General features: G+C 55.4%; 2 protein-coding genes across 6 annotated transcripts in view; one reads left to right on the forward strand and one right to left on the reverse strand.

Moving 5' to 3' along the window:
- Nucleotides 1–4,464, forward strand: part of LOC101062213 (cadherin-6-like) — a 32,436-nt gene extending 27,972 nt beyond the window's left edge. For both annotated transcript variants that reach the window (XM_029842607.1, XM_029842608.1), the window contains exons 8-12: nt 845–981; nt 1,073–1,194; nt 1,385–1,502; nt 1,591–1,842; nt 2,260–4,464. In XM_029842607.1, coding sequence (XP_029698467.1) covers nt 845–981; nt 1,073–1,194; nt 1,385–1,502; nt 1,591–1,842; nt 2,260–2,762 — 1,132 coding nt within the window. In that variant the 3' untranslated portion in view covers nt 2,763–4,464. The remainder of the gene's footprint in view (nt 1–844; nt 982–1,072; nt 1,195–1,384; nt 1,503–1,590; nt 1,843–2,259) is intronic.
- Nucleotides 4,465–4,782: 318 nt separating this feature from the next.
- drosha (drosha ribonuclease III) overlaps nt 4,783–19,635 on the reverse strand; it is a 50,377-nt gene continuing 35,524 nt past the window's right edge. The window contains exons 24-32 of one of the 4 annotated variants that reach the window (XM_029842604.1): nt 17,596–17,640; nt 15,776–15,933; nt 12,309–12,414; nt 11,360–11,501; nt 10,301–10,383; nt 9,132–9,235; nt 7,892–7,984; nt 7,280–7,326; nt 4,783–5,253 (exon numbers count right to left, since the gene is read on the reverse strand). In XM_029842604.1, the coding sequence (XP_029698464.1) occupies nt 5,123–5,253; nt 7,280–7,326; nt 7,892–7,984; nt 9,132–9,235; nt 10,301–10,383; nt 11,360–11,501; nt 12,309–12,414; nt 15,776–15,933; nt 17,596–17,640 (909 nt within the window). In that variant the 3' untranslated portion in view covers nt 4,783–5,122. The other 3 variants (XM_029842603.1, XM_029842606.1, XM_029842605.1) reach the window with 3 other exon arrangements.

The raw sequence follows: 19,635 nt of genomic DNA on the forward strand, positions 1-19,635 counted from the left end.
TGCGGCGGTAATGGCGGCGAGGCGCGGCGTCGACTCTTTTTCAAAGACTTTCTTCATTTTTATGGCGCGCTGAGGGAGTCGCCTCTCAAGGTTGAAGTTCCAGTACTTTATTGCTGGTGTCAAATATGATATCATTCTCCTTTATCGCTCGTCGTCAGGGAGGTAGCTACCCGGTGGCATTTAAAGCTGCGCGGCGAGGGGGGGGGGGCGAGGGGGGAGGCCTGGGGGCATCCTGGCGCGAGGAAGGCGATCAGATGGTTATCTGAGTTTCCAGCCCTCGAAAATATCTCCGGGTGGAGGAACGTCGGCCATAGTTTGGCGGTAAAACTCCCGACGGTTAGCGCCGTTAGCACTCGGCGCTAACCGTCAGGAGTTTAGTCGGTTCCTCGTGTAGCAACAGGAGCTCCGGGTGCTCCGGGTTCACCGTCTCCCTGCAGGGGCTCTTCCTGCTCACGCCGGCCCTCCTGCCCCCCCCCCCCCCCCATTAATCACACTGATGTATTGCTGCGGTCGGAGGGGCGCGGAGAAACAACACGACTGGATAGCCCGTCGGCTCGCTCGTGAGAGGGACTTGGATAGATTTGTCACCGCGGGACGGCCTGTCCGAGAGCGCTAGGCTGTGTAACGCGCTAAAGCATCGAGCTAATGAGAAAAAATAGACTCCCGGTCACACGGCGCCGCGCAGGCGACGCGGACTTTGCCCCCCCGGAAAATGAAACCAGGCTGACTTGCAGGTACGAGGAAAGCTAGCTGAGGTTAGCGGCGAATAAAACCCCACCACGATGGAGGGAAACAAACCCCGCCCACTCTGCTCGTTTACCCAGAATCCTCCATTCCTCCGTAGGTACACCATCGACTGGCGCACTGACATGGACAGAGTCTTCAACATCCACTCGGGCAACGGCTCGGTCTACGTCCTCCGGGAGCTGGACCGCGAGGAGAACGCCTGGCACAACATCTCCGTCATGGCCACGGAGTTCAGTAAGTCCCCGACCTCCGGATGTCCCGCACATCCGGTTTAGCTTGGCTAGCTTCAGCGATCCCGCTCACCTCGCCTCCCGTCTTTCCCCAGACAACCCTCAGCAGATCAGCAGGGTGCCGGTCTTCATCAGGGTGCTGGACGTCAACGACAACGCTCCCGCGTTCGCCGCCAATTACGAGACGTTCGTCTGCGAGAACGCCAAGGCTAATCAGGTGGGCGTGGCCGTGGGAATAAACAAGACCCTCGTTAGCGGCAGCGCAGGGTCTCATTAGCAGAGGTGTTTGCTCCCGTGACTCAGCTCAGGAGGAAAAATGTTTTATTCCGTTGCTTCCTGCACGCCGCAGCGGCGCCGGCGTCCTCCGGCTGGCGTCCGAGTTTCTTTACCTGTTCGCTCCTTTTCAGAGGATTCAAACCATCGGCGCCACCGATCCCGACGAGCCGCTCGCCGGACACCGCTTCTTCTTCCGAGTGGCTCCGGAGGCCGCCGGGAAGGCTAACTTCTCTGTCCACGACAACAAAGGTAGCGCGGCGTTAGCTAGCGACCCATGGTGGTGGTGTTTGTTTATCCGCCGCGTCGTCGTGGTAACGAGGCGCGCTATTCTTTCCAGACAACACGGCGTGGATCCTCACCCAGAGGAACGGCTACAACAGCCTCCAGAAGAGCGTCTACCACGTCCCGGTGGTCATTTCGGACGGAGACTTCCCGATGCAGAGCAGCACCAACACCCTGACGGTCCGAGTGTGCTCGTGCGACCGCGAGGGCAACATGAAGCTGTGCAACGCCGAGGCGCTGACGGCGAGGGCGGGCCTCAGCACGGGCGCCCTGGTGGCCATCTTGCTCTGCGTCATCATCCTGCTCAGTGAGTCCAGCTCGGGAACGCAACCTCCGCTCGACATGTTCCAGGCGTGTTAGCTAATGCTCCGGACAGGAGCGCGGCGTGTTCTTGCCACGCTCCCCCCGGGACCTCGCCATTAAAAGGCGTGCGGACCCGGTTCCCATCTTTAAAGATGCATCGGAGGTGAAGAAGGCGGCGTCCGTTAGGTCTCCGTTAAAGACGACCCCCGACATTTAGCTCCTCCCAGCTAACCGAGGCAGCTCAGATGCTACGCTAACGCCGTCCCCAGCGTAGTTTGCTTTTATTAGCTAGGGCGAGTGATGCATTATGCATCCGCTCTGATCTACAAAGTCCACCAGCATCAGCGGCGCCCTGCCGACGCCTCCAGGCTGAGGGGCGTGGCCTAACTCCAGAACCTGTGTTTCTGTCCCCTCCCCGCAGTGATCGTGGTTCTGTTCGCCGCCCTGCGGAGGCAGAGGAAGAAGGAGCCTCTGATCGTCTCCAAGGAGGACGTGCGGGACAACGTGGTCAGCTACAACGACGAGGGCGGCGGCGAGGAGGACACGCAGGCCTTTGATATCGGCACGCTGCGCAACCCCGAGGCCATCGAGGAGAGCAAGCAGAGGCGGGACATCCTCCCGGAGACCTTCTACCCCCCCCTCCGCCGGCCGGCGCCGCCCCCGACCTACGACAACAACGGGGACGTGAGGGACTTTATCAGCCAGAGGCTCCAGGACAACGACGGCGACCCCACGGCCCCGCCCTACGACTCCCTCGCCACCTACGCCTACGAGGGCAACGGCTCGGTGGCGGAGTCGCTCAGCTCGCTGGAGTCGGTGACCACGGAGGGCGACCAGGACTACAACTACCTGAGCGAGTGGGGGCCGCGCTTTAAGAAACTGGCGGACATGTACGGGGGCGAGGACAGCGGCGGCGAGTCCTAACGGCGCCGGCGAGGGCGGGCGGACGAACACACTTCACACCGCGGTGCTTCCGGGACCGTGACAGGAAGCGCCGCCGGGTCGACCATTTAGGCTTCGTGTGTCCAGTGTTAGCTGCGTTTTGGTTTATTTCCTTTGGTTTTTCCGGCTCAACTGTCGCTCCCGTTTCTAGTTTTTTTTTCCCAAATCTTGGAGCTTCGTGGGAACTTCGGGCGGCGGTTCCGAACGCCGCCGCTCACGCCGGTGTATTTTCAGTGTTTCCGACAAAAACTCGCTGCGTATCGTGAGTTCTATCTTAGCTTGTGTCCGTATGGTGATGCTACAATACGCTGTACAGATGTTCTGACCCCCCCCCCCCCCTCACTTTTGCCTCCGAGGTTCTGGTTTCTAGGCGGAGCGTCGGCTGCAGGTCCGATAACCAAATACCGTTGTGCTGAATGTCGTCAGAACCTTCGTCTCCCTGCTTCTCTTTGCCGCGCAGATCTTCTTTCTTTTCTCGAAAACACGGATGAAAGCGGGAAAAAAAAGGAGGAAAACATGCCAATTCTGCTGGGACGTTCCCGTCCTCCCCACCACGGAAATGTGTCACGGAAGACCGGGTCAGAACCGCGCCGGTAATCACACCGGGCGCATTTCACACACGAGGCCGCGAAAAAAACAGGGGCGAGAAAATAGATCCACCAGCGGAGTGATACACAACCAGCGGACGCCCCGACCGCGGAACGGTAAATTCCAACTATGGGAATGCGCCACAATCAAAGGCCACCCGTGTTTTCCCTGAGATTTCCGGCAGCTCTCCCGGCTCCGGGCCGGAGCGCGCAGCCTTTACACGGCTGATTTCCTGAGGGACGAGCAGCTGTTTCCACGTGGGGTTCCTGACCTTTTTACGGGCGCGGAATCAGGTTTTCCAACGCAGAGGTGTGTCCTCGGCTCGGAGAGAAGGTCAGGACATTATCCCGCAGCGGGGAAGTGCGAGAGTTCGGCCCGTTAATGCGATTTGGGAAAGGAAAGGAAAAGAGGAGAAAAAAAAAGCAATATTGTCAAATTACGGTCCTGGACAAAGAGTAGCAATGCTAAACTAGCGGCGTTAGCAAAGGCCAAACGGCGAGGAGGCTGACATTCATGGAATAATTACCAGAACCCTAATTCTCCAGCCTGACAGGAAGAATCGCTCCGCGGCGGCGGCGACGTCAACATTTTTATTTATTTTTGTTTACTAGCTGGTTGGCAGCTTCCGTTGTGTAAGTGGCCATTTCAGACGGCGGCGATAAGCATTTAACGTGTTCCGGAACCCTTCGGAAGCACAGGAAGGCGACGGCGCCGCTCACCAGAACCACCTCTCCTCCGTGGAAGAGCCCGCCCGGCGCCGGTGTCTCGCGTGAGCGCGGCGTTCCGAGGGTATCAGACGGTGTCGCCGGTGATGTCGTCGTCGTCCAGGTACAGTAGCTCCGTGGTTGTTGATGTGTAGACGCTGTCGGCTAACCTCCGCTAACGGTACGTTATGTTGGTGACAGTGTGGTTCAGCAGTGGCGTTATTGTCAACGTAGAAGCTAACCGGGAGGTTTTGGTAGTGTTACACCCCCCCCCCCCCCACCCCCCCAAAAAAAGTTTAAAAAAAAGTCACGGCCATTCATCGATCTGCTTTGTAAAACGTGATATTTTGTACTGAATATTTATATGACACGATTAAATATCTTCAAAAATGTTGCCGTGTGGTTTGTTTTAGCGTTTTAGCGACGCGTCGGCTAGCGGGCGGAGGTGTCAGGCGGTAACGATCCTCATTACGGAACCGGATCCAGAGGCGACTGGAGCCAGATTGTTAATTAAACAATCTATAATTAAGATCAAGCAGGCAGCCAATCAGATTGGGAGAAAAGCTGGTTTTGAGGATTGTTGGATGAGTGGCAGATGTGAACAGATGTGGCGGAACGATTACGACCGACTCCCGGTTGTTTTGGGCGCGTTAGCGCCGCCGATTCACAGTTAGCATGAAAAAACAAAACCGACCCGCAGAGAGAAAACACAGAAATCCAAACTTTATTTACATTATTAATGAGCTCCATTTATTTGACGTGTTCAAGTGTCTAAAAGATCCGCAATAAAAAACATCTGAAACGAGCCGATGTGTTAATTTAATTTGTTGATTGGCGTTTGCTGAGCGTTCCGTTGCATGATGGGGCCTGTTCAACCAATCAGGAGGAGCCACGTGCGGCAGCCTCCGACCAGCTAATGCTAAAATGTAGCGCCGTTCACGGGCGTTCCCCCGCTGGAGTCAATGAGAACCTCCCCGAAACAGGAAGTTCGTCCACAACTCGTCTCTCTCTAACGGCGTTCCGCTGACGTCCCTGGGAGCGAAGGCGCCGTCACTTCCTGCAGTCCTCCTCCTCGTCGCTCTCCCTCTCCTGCTGCTCCCGCTCCCGTCTCATCTCCTTCAGCTCCTGCCTGTATTTCCGCTCGATGAAGCGCTTCTGATGAGCCATCTGCGGGAAGTTATCTGGCGTGGGGGGAGGGGGGGGAAACGGCGGGAGACGGAGGAGAACAAATAAGGAGGGGAAGGGGTGGGAAAGACAAGGTCAGCGTGGGAGCGGGGCTGAGCACGCGCCCGCCGCCGTCGTCACGGCGAGCGGCGGCTGTCGCTTTGAGCGAATGAGAGGAAACATGGCCGCCCATATTGCAGCTAAATTACCCTCATGTTGTTAGTTCACTAATAACGAGGCTGCGTGGAGAAATTAGTCGGGCCTCGTTTGGTTCCAGCGCGGCGCCGATGAGATCTGATAACATAATTACAAGTTCTGAGATCGGCGCTCAGACGGCGCCTCCGATACGGGCATGTAGCTAACGCCCACGCCACGCCTGGAAACAGCGCCCCCTGGTGGCTCTGTCCACGGCTGCCAGTCCGGATGGAATAAACAAGGACTTTTGTTTGATTCCTTCCCGGAGTTTAACGGCCCCTGGAAGCGTCCGGAGGATCCTGGAGAACATGGAGAGGAGCCGCGCTGCTCCGAAGGGTCTTAAAAGGGTGAAAGAATCCACCGGACGGGGGGGAAAACGCGGCCTGGATCAGGACTCTGGCAGCTCCAGGAAAGGCCTGAGCCGTTTGGATCTATATTTGCCCCTGCCCCAAACATGGCGGCACGCGTCCCCCCGGTCCTGCCCCCACCCCCGCCTGGCTGCCCTCCGCCCCGCGTGTTTGTGCTCCCGTCTCTTCCCGGTCGGGGCCTTGGTTAACATTTAATTCCGGCTTGACGGATACAGGCAGGAGACTGTCAAAACAGGAGCCATCAGACGGCGGCGTGCGAACAGGCCCGAGCCACCGGCGGATCAGGCCCGGCGGAGCTCAGATCTCGACCCGCCTAACGAGCTCTGAGCTGTCTGGCTCGCCGCCGCGGCGCCTTGGATCCTGTCTGCGGCAGATACGAGGAGACAAAAATGTTGAGCGGAGAGTCAAAGCGCTCCGGATCGTCCAGGAGCCTTTAAATAAAACATGGAAATGGATCCTGACAGGTGGGATCCTGCGGAGAGGAGCGCACGCCTCTGCGGCGGCGGCGTGGCCAACAAGACGCTCCGTGATGGATGGCGTGACACCGAGGCCTTCGGAGACGTCCTGGCCGAGAGGCGGAGTCAGCAGGCGCGTCCACGTCCACCTGAACCCTCGCAGGCGGCCCGTTTTGGCAACAGCGCCGGCTGAAGCCGATGGCGCCGTTTTTCCCGGCGCCGAGATCAGTCAGCGCGACCTGAAACCGACGGTTACGTCTGCGGATGAGAGAGCGCGTCGGGCTCGGCGCCGAGCTGGGAGCTGCTTAAATGAAGTGACAAAGTCAACGGGAATGCGGGGGAGGGGGGGGGGGGGGGGAGCGCGGGGGAGGGGCGTTTCCAGCCGCCGCGCTTTAAACCGCGTGACCTTTCGGCGGCGTCGCTAATCTGCTCGCACGAAACGGCAATTTATGAGAGAGGAAATGTTCATTTACTCCCAATGAGCGTCGATCAATCATGGTGACGTGGGGGGGGGGGGGGGGGGGGGGGAGCGCACGTGTGCACGTGGAGAAGGAGAAGGTTCCGTCGTAAACAGAAGGGAAGAGAAACTTTTTCTCCCAATAAGGTCACATTTGTTTGGCCCAATCTAGGTCACTTCCTGTTTGGTGCGAGGAGCAGCGGCGTGATCCTGCCTCCATCTTTAATATCACCTTATTCAAATGGCGCCTCGACCTCGAGAGCGCCTTAAAGCCGTTTGTCGTCCCTGAGGAGCCGCGGCGGCACAAACACGACCGAGCGGGAGCAGCGGACAGACGCGGTCGGGGGGGGGGGGGACGTGTGGCGGCGCCATCGCCCCCCCCCGTGCGTCCACGCCGGGCGAGCACTTCAAACGGCCTAATGTCCTATATGTGCCGCCGCTCCTTGACAGCCATCTTGAATCCTGTGCAGCCAAGGCTAATTTTCAGCACTGAGCTTGAGGGCTTACGTGTGTGTGTGTGTGTGTGTGTGTGTGCGTGTGTGTGTGTGAGAGAGAGAAAACAACTCACATTTTTCAAGTGCATCCATCGCAGCTCCCATTTCTGCCTGTTGGATGCTAGATTAGCGTATTTTAAGAGCAGAGAGGAGGAAGAGAAAGAGACGTTAGCATATCGTCCTCTTTTAGCGAGCAGCCGGAATATTGAGCGGATTATCCGGAGTGCTTTATTCCTGTTTGGAAAGACGCCCTTTGCCAAACAATCGCAGGTAACACAGAGCACATGTGAATAAAGGGAGACAGGTAAGCCTATTGGCGGCTCGGCGGCGGGCGCCGGCGCCATCGCCGCCTGCGTCCGCGGCCGTGTGATCGGCGCCCAGCAGCGGAGGAGGCTGCGAGCTTAAGTCATGTACACACAAAAACAGTAAGCTGTCAAAGATCTAACGGGGGGGACAAACTTATCGGCAGCTTAGAGCAGGAGAGCGGGGGGGGGGGGGGGATTTCCACGCCGCCGCGGTGGCGAGATGTTTGATGGATTTAGGCTTCATTTCTCCGCAGGTTTACTGTCGGCCAATCCGAACCCTCCTAGCAGGGTTTGAGGAGGCTCCCAAACCACCTTTCCCTGACCCGATCGCTAAGCAATCGATTGATTTCCTTCTGGGGGGGGGGGCCTCGGCGTCCTCACCTCGGGCCTTTGCCGCAGCCGATCCGGTCGCCTTTGAAGTAGACGGCGACGGTGTAGGTGCGAGCGTGCGAGGGTCCCACCGTCTGCAGGGTCCTGCAAACACAAACACACACAGGAGTGAGGGGGGGGGAAGCTCCATCTCTGTGGGGACCTCGCTGACAACACCGCGCACGTGTCTGCAAATGTTAACATTAGCATAAACATCGCCACGCCGGCGCTGCCAGTCACCTGAATTATTCACAGACAATTTACTTATTTCAGGAGACGCATCTATTTTTAATGCTCTGCGGTCACTTATGACACGTTATCAATAATTCACACACACATGCACGCACACACACACACACACTTTCCCCCCCCAAACAGACGGATAAACACGCCGCCGCCGCCGTTTGTTCGTGGTTTCTAAAGCGTCCTTTCTGCCGGGCCCGTTCCTGGGCCGCTCTTCCAGGGGTAATAGAGACCAGGGAAGTGCTGGTCGCCGGGTCAGGCGGAGAAAACGGCGTCCACGGCCGAGAGGGCGGAGTTTAGAGAACAAAAAACATAATAGCCGCCGCTGCGGGGACGGCGCCGCTGATTAGAGGCAGGGCGGCACAAATGAGCGCTCCCTCTGCAGCGACCCTCCAGCCGACCGGCGCCGCTTGACAGTTTCCATGGCGACAAAGCGCAGCGCTCCACGGCAGCTTTGAAAAGCGTTCCGTCAAGCGACGCCCTGCTCCTTGACCTTTTCGCCACACGCGAGGTCTCTCTGGGCGTGTTTATTCATCACAACAACGGAGACCTTTACGCCGCTATTCGCCGCGCTCAGGGTCCGGCGGCCAGCGGGAACAGCGGAAACACGGCGGCCGTCCGCTCGACGCCTCGAACACCTCGAAAACCTGAAAAGCGATTGTCCTCCCGGACACGTGCAGCCAGGACGTCCTTGGAAGTTTGGAAACCACATTAAAGGTGGAAGTTATGTGACAGAGACCGTTTAGAACACACACACACACACACACACACACACACACACACACACACACACACACACACACACACACACACACACACACACACGCGCGCGCACACACACACACACACACACGCTAGCATAGGAAAGTTGGCAGGATTTTCCATGGAAACCCTCCTAACAACACACTTCCAGGCTGATTCCCTGTGTCGACGCCTCCATATTAAGACCCGATCGGGGGACTTTTTTCCCATTTGTTCGGAAGCGGCCGGGAGCGTTTCGGGGTCTTACTTGTACAGCGGGATGTCGGGCTCCTTGCCCTCCGTCCTCAGGGTCAAACAGCACTGCTGCAGCTGAGACTTGGGGTCGTTCCAGTCCTGGTTCAGGATGAACTCCTGCGACGCACAGAAGGAAACCGGGAAACGTGAGGAACAAACGGGGAGGAAAGCTTTTATCCCACTCTGGTTGTGACCCGCTGAAGCTTTCTTCCCTTTAATCTGCTCAGTATTTTTTCCACATGCGCTCCATCTGCGAGGACAAATCACAGCCTACTTAAGACAAGAGCCGATCCCGGTCCAGATGTAAAGAGCGTCGGGAGTCTCCCAGGTGAGCAGCCCTGATACATTTCTCTTATCCGGGGGGAATTCTAAAAGCCCTTCCATTAACAAGGAAGAGGCCTCATCATAAAATGGCTGAGGTGGAATCCAGAACTGTCCGCTCCTATTACTTTTCTACAAAGAGAGCTTCTTCCTCTCCTGCCCCCCCCTCCCATTGCTCCATCTCGAGCTTTCCTATTCCTTTCCTATTTTTCCTCCCCACCACTTTGCCTCTCTCCGGGGGGCATCTACACCCCGACTCCTTTCGCCTTAAGCTGAGAAAGGTGGCGGTTCTGACGGGAGAGTGGGGTACCGACCCCCCCCCCCCCTCCAAGAGAACACGAGGCGTTTACGCCTCTTGTTTTATTTTTCCGTGCCGCCGTAATTTCCATCCAAATTGGATGAGCGGCTGCGGGAGGCTGTGAGCGGAACTGCGGCTGTTTTCCAAACTTTTCCCTCTTGCAAGTGGAAATGAGGTCTGGCTCCCTAACAGCGCCGGCGACGCAGAGCCCGGTTCTGGAGGGTTCTCCCCGGGGAGGCGCGCCGAGACAGCAATTACAACGGTGCACCGGACCGCTGCGACATCTCCAGAGCCCGGGCTCGGGAAACCGGCCCATCCCAAAACACTTCCCCTGATTTGCATCCTGATGGTGCTCCAGCCATTTGTCCAACCGGTGGACGCACAAGTGGAGCACATTAACGGCACCAGGGTTTTCGGACCAATGGAAAGGAGGCGGCCCGACTGGAGGAGGCTCAAGTCTCCATGGTGGTCCAGCTCCTCTCCCTCCTCCGTGAGGCCAGAAGCCGCAGGAACGCCAGGAAAGGTCCGCGGAGGCGATCTGAGGCCGGAACGTGCCGACTCACCTTGAGCCGAGGGAAGAAGCAGACGTTCATGAAGGTGTGCACGTACTCCAGGTCCTTGTCGATGTACAGAGCGGCGATAAAAGCTGCAGAGAGACGGAGCCGGCTATTAGTTTATGTAACAAAGGCGCTGAAGTGCTCCTCTCCCGCGCCTAAAGTAAATAAAACATTTAGAAAGATATGAGTTCGGGCCGCGCGCGGCGAGGGACGAGGTGGAAATAAAAGGAAAATACGCTTGCGCGCTTTTTTATTCCATCAGAGAGGAAATTGGTAAAGTGAGAGCCAAACAGGGTTCACGGAAACGGCCCCGAATATCCGCCATGAAACGGCGCGTCGGGCTAAATTGAGAGGAACCGGTGAAAACAAACGAGCTGAAAAAGATTTAAACCCCCCCCCCCCCAAACAACCCCCCCCCTTTAGGCGCCCTCTTCTATTAGCTGCCAGAGCATTTACTCATCTCCATGATGAGGAGGGTGAGGACAGGAGGAAGAATAATAGGTAATATTTCAGGGCCCACAGTAGCTGCAGGGCACCACTGCTCATATGCTGCAGCGCTGACCCCTCCCGGACCCCCCCCCACCCCCACAGAACCTTCAAGGTTCGTTTGAAAAGCAAATGATAGAAGGCACGGCGCCGCCGATGAAGGCTGGCCCGGGAGACGCGGCGTCGGGCTTCCTTCCCGCCTGACATCTCCGCCGCCGCTCCTCCACAGCGCCCCCTGCTGGCCAGTTCTACTCACGTTGGCTCTCCGGGTCGGTCCGGCTGATTTCAAGGCTGCTTTAGCTTCAAAGCTAGCGCTTGATTTCTCACCAGAGTCATTTTTCCTTTGACCAACTTCTAGCAAGCAGACCGACCAAAGATGGCGTCAACAACAGACAGCCGCTACAAAAACCGGGCTCATTTCTGGGGCCTTTTTGGTAAAAAGCGTCAAAAGAAAAACACGTGTTCGGTCGGGAAGTGTCCAGCTTTGACATCGAACGCCAAAGGAACAAGGAAATCAATACTTGATCTTAATGCAGCCTCTTAAAAGTGACCAAAGGAAGTTTAGCGACATTCACGTACACTCCAGGAGGTCGGCCAGAGTCTTGGTGCGGAGGACGACGGGTCGTTTGGTCTTGTCGTTGGTGATGGCGAACTCCTGCATCCCCAGCTCCTCCGCCACTTTGGCCTGCGTGCGGTTGTTGACCAGCGAGCTGCGAAGAAGCTGCGAGCACAGCGGGAGGCTGCGTTTACACATCGAAATAAAACCCCCCGAATGGAATAATTCATCAAACAAAACAGGGCAGGAAACGCGGCGTTTAATATTGCATCGCGACTCGGCGACGTGTTCGGTGCATTCGCGACTGTGGGAAAGAAAAACGGAAAACATGTTAAATATAGCCACGAGAAGGGGAAAACAACTCTGTTCAACTGTCTCCTGTCTCGCTGTGATGTGTCCTCTTTAAAGCACACACACACTCACACACACACTCACACTCACACACACACTCACACTCACTCACACACGCGCGCACTCACACTGGTTGAATAAGCACTTTTTCGGCCTGAGCTGAAATCCATTTCAAATGCTCCTGGTCCTGACTCTTGGGTATCGGCATCGCTGCAGCTTTCAGCAGGAAGCTTTTAAACGAATGACGTCAGGACTTCCATCTGGAAGGAGTAAATATCCCACTGTGACAGCTTCTTCTGTACTTTTCAGGCCAGCGCGAAGCCTCCCGGGTCGCCGACAGTCGGGCGCTCGATTGAAAGACGGCGAGCGGCGTGACGCTGTCAGGCTCGCTCTGTTCGAAGTGTGATCGGTGGCTTTGTAGCGTGGTTACGAGCCGCTCGCTAACACGGCCGCCTTTTTCTGACAGCTTCAGCTGACAAAGGTGTGTAATCGAGACCCGCCGGGCAGGTGAGCTGGCACCGGGATCGGGATCGGGGTCCCGTTTTGGGAATTCTGCTCAGGCACACGTTTAAATAGAAACAAATGGGATTCCACCCATGCGGACGCAACGCCGGATCTTACCGTTAAATGTCCTTCGTGGTGGTCCGGGAAGTGGATGAAGAGGTATTCAGTGGCCACCAGCTGCATGATGGAGTCTCCCAGGAATTCCATCCTCTGGTTGTGGCCGCTGGACAAGGAAGCAGAGGCCGATGATCAGAACAGGAAGTGGAAGGAACCAACAACAAACCTCCGGTAACTTCCAGGAAACTTCTGAAAGCCTGGAACCCAGCCGCTGCCGCTCTCCCCGGCAGTGGAAGGCAGGTCATTAATTAAACAGAATTTTAGATTAGCATTGCAGATGTGGGCTGGTGCCGTGCCAGGCAGGCAGGCAGGAAGCGCTGGGTGGATGGGGGGGGGGCACGCAGCAGCGGGGCACGTATCCACCTAAAGATGTCAGGACTTCACAGGGCTGCGCAGGCAGGAACTGACATCAAACGCAGCAGAGGTTCGGGCTTTATTGTCCGACTTCTTCTGAATTTTAAAGGCTGCGGCACATTTGACGGATGAATTCAGCTTTTCCACCCTTTAACCAGATCCGATTTCCATCATTTTACCTTTAAAACTCGATGTTCGGATACAGCGGACAACCTTTCCCGGGGTAAAACTCTTCTCTTCTGAACAGCGGCCTCACTTCCTGGACGTGGCGCAGCTGTACCCTCGGTGTCGCTGCATTCCCACAATGCAATGCAGTTCGAAATGCTTCGCTTTGATCCGGTCTGCGTGACATCAAAGCGATCGACCGATCGCAGCAGCGGCGTGTAAATATTGATAAGCTGTCCCAGAGGAGCGGCGTGATGGTTCTGGAACGCAGAGCACTCACGGGCGTCCTGACTCTTCTTTTGTGATTTCTAAATATTTACTTTCCCCGGAGAAAACCATTAGTGATGGAGAGATACCCGCGTGGCTGCCCGGCTAATTTATTTCAGTGTTTTTCCCGCTCTCACGCAGCAGCACAACGCTCATAAATCATCAGCTGCCGGCCTCGGTTTTCTTTACAGGCCGAGGGGAAAAAAAAGGCGCCCTAAAAGTCCGCCGTGGTGCTCTTTGATGTGAGCTTTGATGAGCCTCGGACTTGCGTCAAGCACAGTTTTGGACGTCAGGAGGCTCGGCTGCTTCCAGAGAACCAGTTTAATAATCCGAGTACCAGCGAAGGACGCAGAAACATATTCATCGGCGCTCCTCCTCACATCTGGGCGCCATTAAGATGGAGGACGGCGCCCGGTGCACAATCCCACATTAAAAATAACCACAGAACCTCTCAATTAGAAGACTTTGAGAGGCGGGGGAGGGGCTGGGAGGAGACGAGGGGAGGTTCGAGCTGTTGTTGGGAGCCCACTCTTCCAGCCAATCACGTGCTGGGAGGGGACGGGATCAATGGAGGGACAGGAGGAGGACAGGAGGAGGACTGTCCGTGTCTTATTCTCCTCCCACAGCAGAAACCCAACGCAGCTGTGGAAGCTGAAGCGTGCGTTCCTCCTTTATCCCAAACACCTTCCACAGCCCCAGCGTGGCGGCGGAACTGTCGCGACCCCCTTTTTTTGTCTCGCGTGCTCCGACTGAGGGCGCGAACGTGGCGTCTGCTGCAACCTGCTGCGGCGCGTTGCAGCACGGCGGCGGCGGCGGCGGCAGAAGAAGAAAGCTCCGCCAGATGAGACTAAATGTCGCAACATGAAAAGATCGACGAAATCTAATGAAATTTCAGACTCTTTTCGTTGCGGTAAACAGAAAACGAACGAAGCGGGGAGGTTTCCCCCCTCTGCTTCTTGCATCAGCCTTACGGAATCCTTAAGGAAAAAAAGACGGAACGGGCGCTCTGATCACCAACCGACCTTCCAGGATGTTTACCTGTCCGGAACTATCGAGGAAACCAACGAGAACTGTCAGGAAAAAATGAAAAACAAACTAATGGCAGAGAATTATTGTGTGTTTCCTCTTGTAGGTCAGCCTGTCCACTGGGCCTGAGTGAAGCGGGGGGGTCAAAGGTCAAACAGGGCCCGTTCTACCTTCTGCTCGGACCTCCCTCTCCTCTCCGCGCCGCCCGTCTGACCTACTTGGGGATAACCTTTGGTTCTTGGGCAACTGTTGCTCTGCTCCGAATTTCCAGTCAGCCGGCCGAATCTGGGTCGACCGGCCGGCGCCAGGCAGCAAATTAGCCTAAAAATGTACCAACAGGTGCTGTTGTTTGATGATAACGTTTAATCTGGTTTGAGCGCAAAAGCAGACGGTGATAAATTAGGATTAATTTAATTAGATTTTGGACGGCACAGCGGTGGAGGCCAGGAGAGGAAGCCGATATGCAAATTCGCCCGGCGCGCCTGTTCCCAGCAGAAATAATTCCATGGAGAGTCAATGGTGATGTCACACCCCACCCAGACAGGCAGAAGGACGTCCTCCCGTATCACTACTAGCGTGGTCGTCCACCAGGAAGACTCGGAACATCAGGATGCAGCGGCTATTTCGCCCTGATGTTGCTTTGTTGTCGTGGATATATTTCAGCTCCATTAGCTAAAATTTTGAAGCTAACTTTTCCTGGGCTCTCCGGTTGTTCTTTAGCATTCCCTGCCAGCGTTCCGTGCCTGTTTATGCATCTCTGCTGCATTTAGCTGCAGGAAGCGACTTCAACTGGGCGAGAGAGAAACACGGATATCAACCTTGAGCTGGAAAGTCCTCAAAGTAACACCCAGCAGGAGACAACCCTGCAGACCTCTAATCGACTCCACCGACCACCAGAGAAGAGGGGTTTGACATTAAAGTGATGGATTAGAAGATACGCAGCAGTGAACTGTATGTGTTGAGGTGCGTACACCACACACACACACACACACACACACACACACACACACACACACACACACACACACACGGTGCAATGTCCTTGTGGCAAACCTAAGCAAGCAATTACAGAGTGCAGCCTGCCAATAAGATATCAGAGGTGTGCTGCCAAGGCTAATTTGCTTTAGCTGTCAAACTCACTATTGTGTTTCATTGTAAAGCTCCGAGGGATGATGAGCACGTAGCACTCTCACACTCCACGACACTTTAAATTGGAATGAACCATGTCATTACTTAGCTACATCTCCATAAAACAAAACAAGCCGGGTTACGGCGCGGTGGCCCCGTGACCGCGCACTTATTACAGCCAAGAAGTTCTCTTTCGGCCCACTTTTAAGGAGCTTTTGCGAGAGTTTACACGTCTGCTGGCTATTGAGAAAATGTCAAAGAGGAAGCGGAGATGGGGAGAAGCATCACAGTCAGATGCACCAATTAACTGGAGGAAAGCAGAGGAAGTTATCTGCAAACACGGTTATGTGGTCCAACAAAAGAGAACGGCACCTTGTTTCCCATCAGGCAGTGGGGCCGGAGCCCAGAAAACCAGAAATATTCCAAGTTTAGGCGTTATTACTGCACAAATCCCCTTAAATCCCCCCACTATTCCCTTCCCATGGAGGGTTGTGCTGGCATCAGAACCAAAGCACAGCTGCACTTACAGGGTCAGATGGTTGAATCCCACAGTCCTCAGGGTGAAGGCCCGGGCCAGCAGACGCACGTGTGTGAACAGAACCCCGATGGAGCTCTCGAACTGGGTCAGCTTCTGAAGGACGGGAGACGTCTCGATCAGCTGCCGGTCCGTCTGCGGCTCCTGGACCTGCAAGAGGGGTTACCGAGGTTACCTGGTGAGTGGGTGAGCGACGCACTTTTAAACAGAACCCTCATCGCGTCAATTAACGCTGGTCCAAACTGGGCAGAGTTTGTGCTGCACAGGGGTCAAAGGTCGAAGCAAAACGCGGAGCTGGCGTCGTTTGTCTGCGTCCATTAGACAGGGGAACGACATGCCAAGGAAAATATGCACATAATTAGGCCATTGGAATCATCTAATTGGTCTCGGTGTGGAACAACTATCGGATGGACCAAAGAAAACGGAAAACACTGATCCAGAACTTCTGGTGGACGTTCAAACGTTGACAATTATCCACTGGATCCGCAGCGTCGGAGCAGAAACAGTCCCGTCTATTCTGAAATGACAGTGGAGAACAGGTTTTCTCCTGATCTTAGATGTGCAGGGATGATTGTTTTGGGTTTTAAATAGGAAAACGTGGCATTTTAATTGGAGCGCCGCCGGTGATGTCATGCTTCAGACGTTCGGCTGCTTCTCCCGTGGTTCATTAAGGAAAGGTGTGTAAATGTCACCCATCACCACTAACAGCCTCTGACGAGTTCAGCGCTCGCAGGCCGCTGCTGTCGGTCGGCATGGCCGGCAGCAAGGCTTCAAACGGTGGGGGGGGGGGGGGGGGGGGGGGGGGGGGGACGACGTCAAAACGGCATTAGGAAAAACACTTTTGAAATGGCTTCAAAGCATGGCGTTGAGCCGAGGCCGGCGAGAGCGCCGCCGAGGCTCCCGTGAAGCCGAGAGCCGCGTCGGTACGCGTAGAGCCTGACAGCTGATGGAGGAGGAGGGATATGGAGACATGTTCTTCGCCCCCGCTGCAGGGTTTCTAATGTTTGCTCTGTTCTACCTCAGCTGTGATGGGGGTACCAGGCTCTGGGGGTGGCCCCCGACCCCTGAGGCTCTGACCCCTGGCTCCACGGTGACCCCCCCCCCCCCCCCCCCACAGTCGGGGGGGGTCGTCTGTTCTGAGCTAGGGTGGGATTAAAGTGTAAATAAACACGTTTTGTCTTTGTGGACAGACAAGTGGTATTTGGGGGGTGGATGGGGGATTTGCAAGACTAGGCAAACACACACACACACACACACACACACACACGCACACACACACGCAGAGGAATGGAGAGAATAAACGTCTTAAAGACGAGTCCCAGAAGCTCACAAAGAAACACTTCCAGTACAAACACATCAGAGAGGAGGAAGATCGACGGTCCCTCGGGGGGGCATGTGATCCGGGACTGTAATGCTGTTACCGCATCTTTGATCCGTTTGCCCAAATCCTGATTTCAAACAAACACTGCTGACACGGGGGAGAGACGAGGGGGAGGAGGGTAGAGGGGGGAGAGAGGGGGGGGGGAATCAAACAGAAGGAGGAAAGATGTAGAAGAAGAAAATGGAACCACTGAAAAAGCCGATTTGGTTCTCCACCGCGAACTGAGTGGAGCCCAGTGGGCCGGTGGTGGCTGCAGACTGGAGGGAGCCTCGGGCCAAACATCGAGCCCCCCCACCTCTGTCTGCAACCCACACATGCAACATGCATCCTGCAGAAGAACTTCAAAGACACGTGTCGCAGGAGTGAGGCGAGTTTTAATGAGACGCGTCCAGCCAAGATAAACATCAGTAATAAAGCGCCTGTGAACTGACCTGCAGGGGGTGTGGTGGGTAGTTGAGCCAGACCTCCCGAAGGCTCTGCTAACAGAGAAAACACAGAGATTACAGGGTGGGGGGGGGGGAGACATGTCTAAGAATACATCAGAGAAAACAACTACAAACCAGGAATTCATAAGAATGTATTTACACTTCAATATTCGGCAATTCCAGCCTGAGATATAGATTTAAGGTCCAAGGACATTTTAGCTTTAGCCTTCTTCCGGCTCATTTCATCCAACCTGCCCAAGTGTGATGCTGAGACATTTAAATGAGCAGTCGTTCATTAGGGGAGAGAAGCGAGCTGCAGGTGAGACTTCTGTCACATTTGGGTGGATGTGCGAGATAAAGAGGGGCCCATCAAGCTCCAGCTAGCCGCAGCAATTCCTCCTCAACCATTTTCAATCATCGATTCTGAGGCTGCTAAAAGAGGTGGGAACAAGCTGTAAACACAATATCGACACATTATCAATTTAGATGTGAGAAAAGTGTTGGAAGCCACTGAACATCAAACAGGCTTCACAAGGCCGCCTTCGTTTAGAGGAATTAATGCTCCCCGTTCAATACAGGAGCGCTCTTTTCTGCCAATCCCTCGGGGAAATATGCCGCTCTTATGCAGTTCCAATATTTTCACTCCCGACTTGCTAACCAGATTTTTCCTTTTTTTCCCTGCTGCCTGCTGTTGAATCGGGTTTGCGAGAGCAGTGGGAGTGAATCAAAGCGGAGCTGCTGCTGCAAAACACAAAAACAACAGGCGCTAAGATGCTAAAGCCCTTCGGAGGCGACGGGAGCGGCCGAAAAACGGCTGTTGAGTCTTCGAGGAACGTCGAGCTAGAGCCGATTCCTGGAAGGATTTCTTAGCGAAGAAAGGACGGCCTGAAAGAGTTTCTAAATACCTTCAATGTAGAAACAGCAAATCTGAGCAGCTTAGTAGGAGTTGCAGTAATTCGGTGATTTTCGTTAGCTTGTTTAACCTTAAGGGTGTCGGGAACGGCGCTTTCATGTTCGCCGCTTCCCGTCGAACGCCGCCACATCCTCGGCCCCGATTGGCTGCTTTCAGGTGTCAAACAGACCCGAAGGGTAAATGGGTCAACATCTTATTTTCAGAACTGAGATCTGTGTATCGACCACCCACCAGGGAGCGGGGGGGGAGGGGGGTGCTCTAGACACACACACACACACACACACACACACACACTGGACTCACCAGCCTGTGGAGAGAAATACGTGCAAGATCAACATGTTTTTCCAACCGCGCTCACGAGTAGCCAGACGAGATCGAAGCGTGGAGGGGGGGGGGGGGACAATAGGCTGTGAATCAAGCTGTTGCCAAGGACAACGCCTGTCAGAAGGAGTTTTGGGCCTGGGGGTCTAATGTGGGGTGATAAACAGAGCGCCTCTGCAGAACAGGATCACTCGTGTTTGAAGGGTTCAAAAACCCCGGTGCAGGGGCCGGGGGGGGGCCGGAGGGGGTCGGTGGGGGGACACCGCCGGTAGGAGCGGCCTCATCCCGCCAGCCAATCCAGATGGCACCCCGCCGCCGTGAGCCCCCCATGAAAGATTCATGAGGGCGATCGATACTGCTGCGCGAATGCTTCCCGCGCTCGCCGGTCGGTTAACCGGAGACGGAGGGGGGAGCGGCGAGGACGTCGCGGGTGTCGAGTGAACAAGGAGCCCACTTGTGAGTACAACAAGTGTTTTTCCTTCTGGAGAGGACGGCATCACTGTGAGGAACGTCGATACGGCTGCTAATGGGGGGGGGGGGGGGGGGTTGGATGAAATAAAGAAAGACAAGACGAGACGGGACGCGAAGAGCATGTGATCATGGATGGATCACGTGATCCGCCCACCTGCTGCACGCAGAGTTGAACAGCTAATGTCTCGATTACGTGACGACGAGGAGGACGATGATGAAGGCATTTAAGAATAGCTGCTTTCATGCCGATGCTGAGAAATAAAGGCTCTTTTTTTTTTTTTTTTTTTAAACGGAGAGAAACAAACTGCAAACATGTTTACTGGCGCGGTGGCGGCAGGAAA

This window comes from Takifugu rubripes, chromosome 10 (genome assembly GCF_901000725.2).
Source record: "Takifugu rubripes chromosome 10, fTakRub1.2, whole genome shotgun sequence".
NCBI lineage: Eukaryota > Metazoa > Chordata > Actinopteri > Tetraodontiformes > Tetraodontidae > Takifugu > Takifugu rubripes.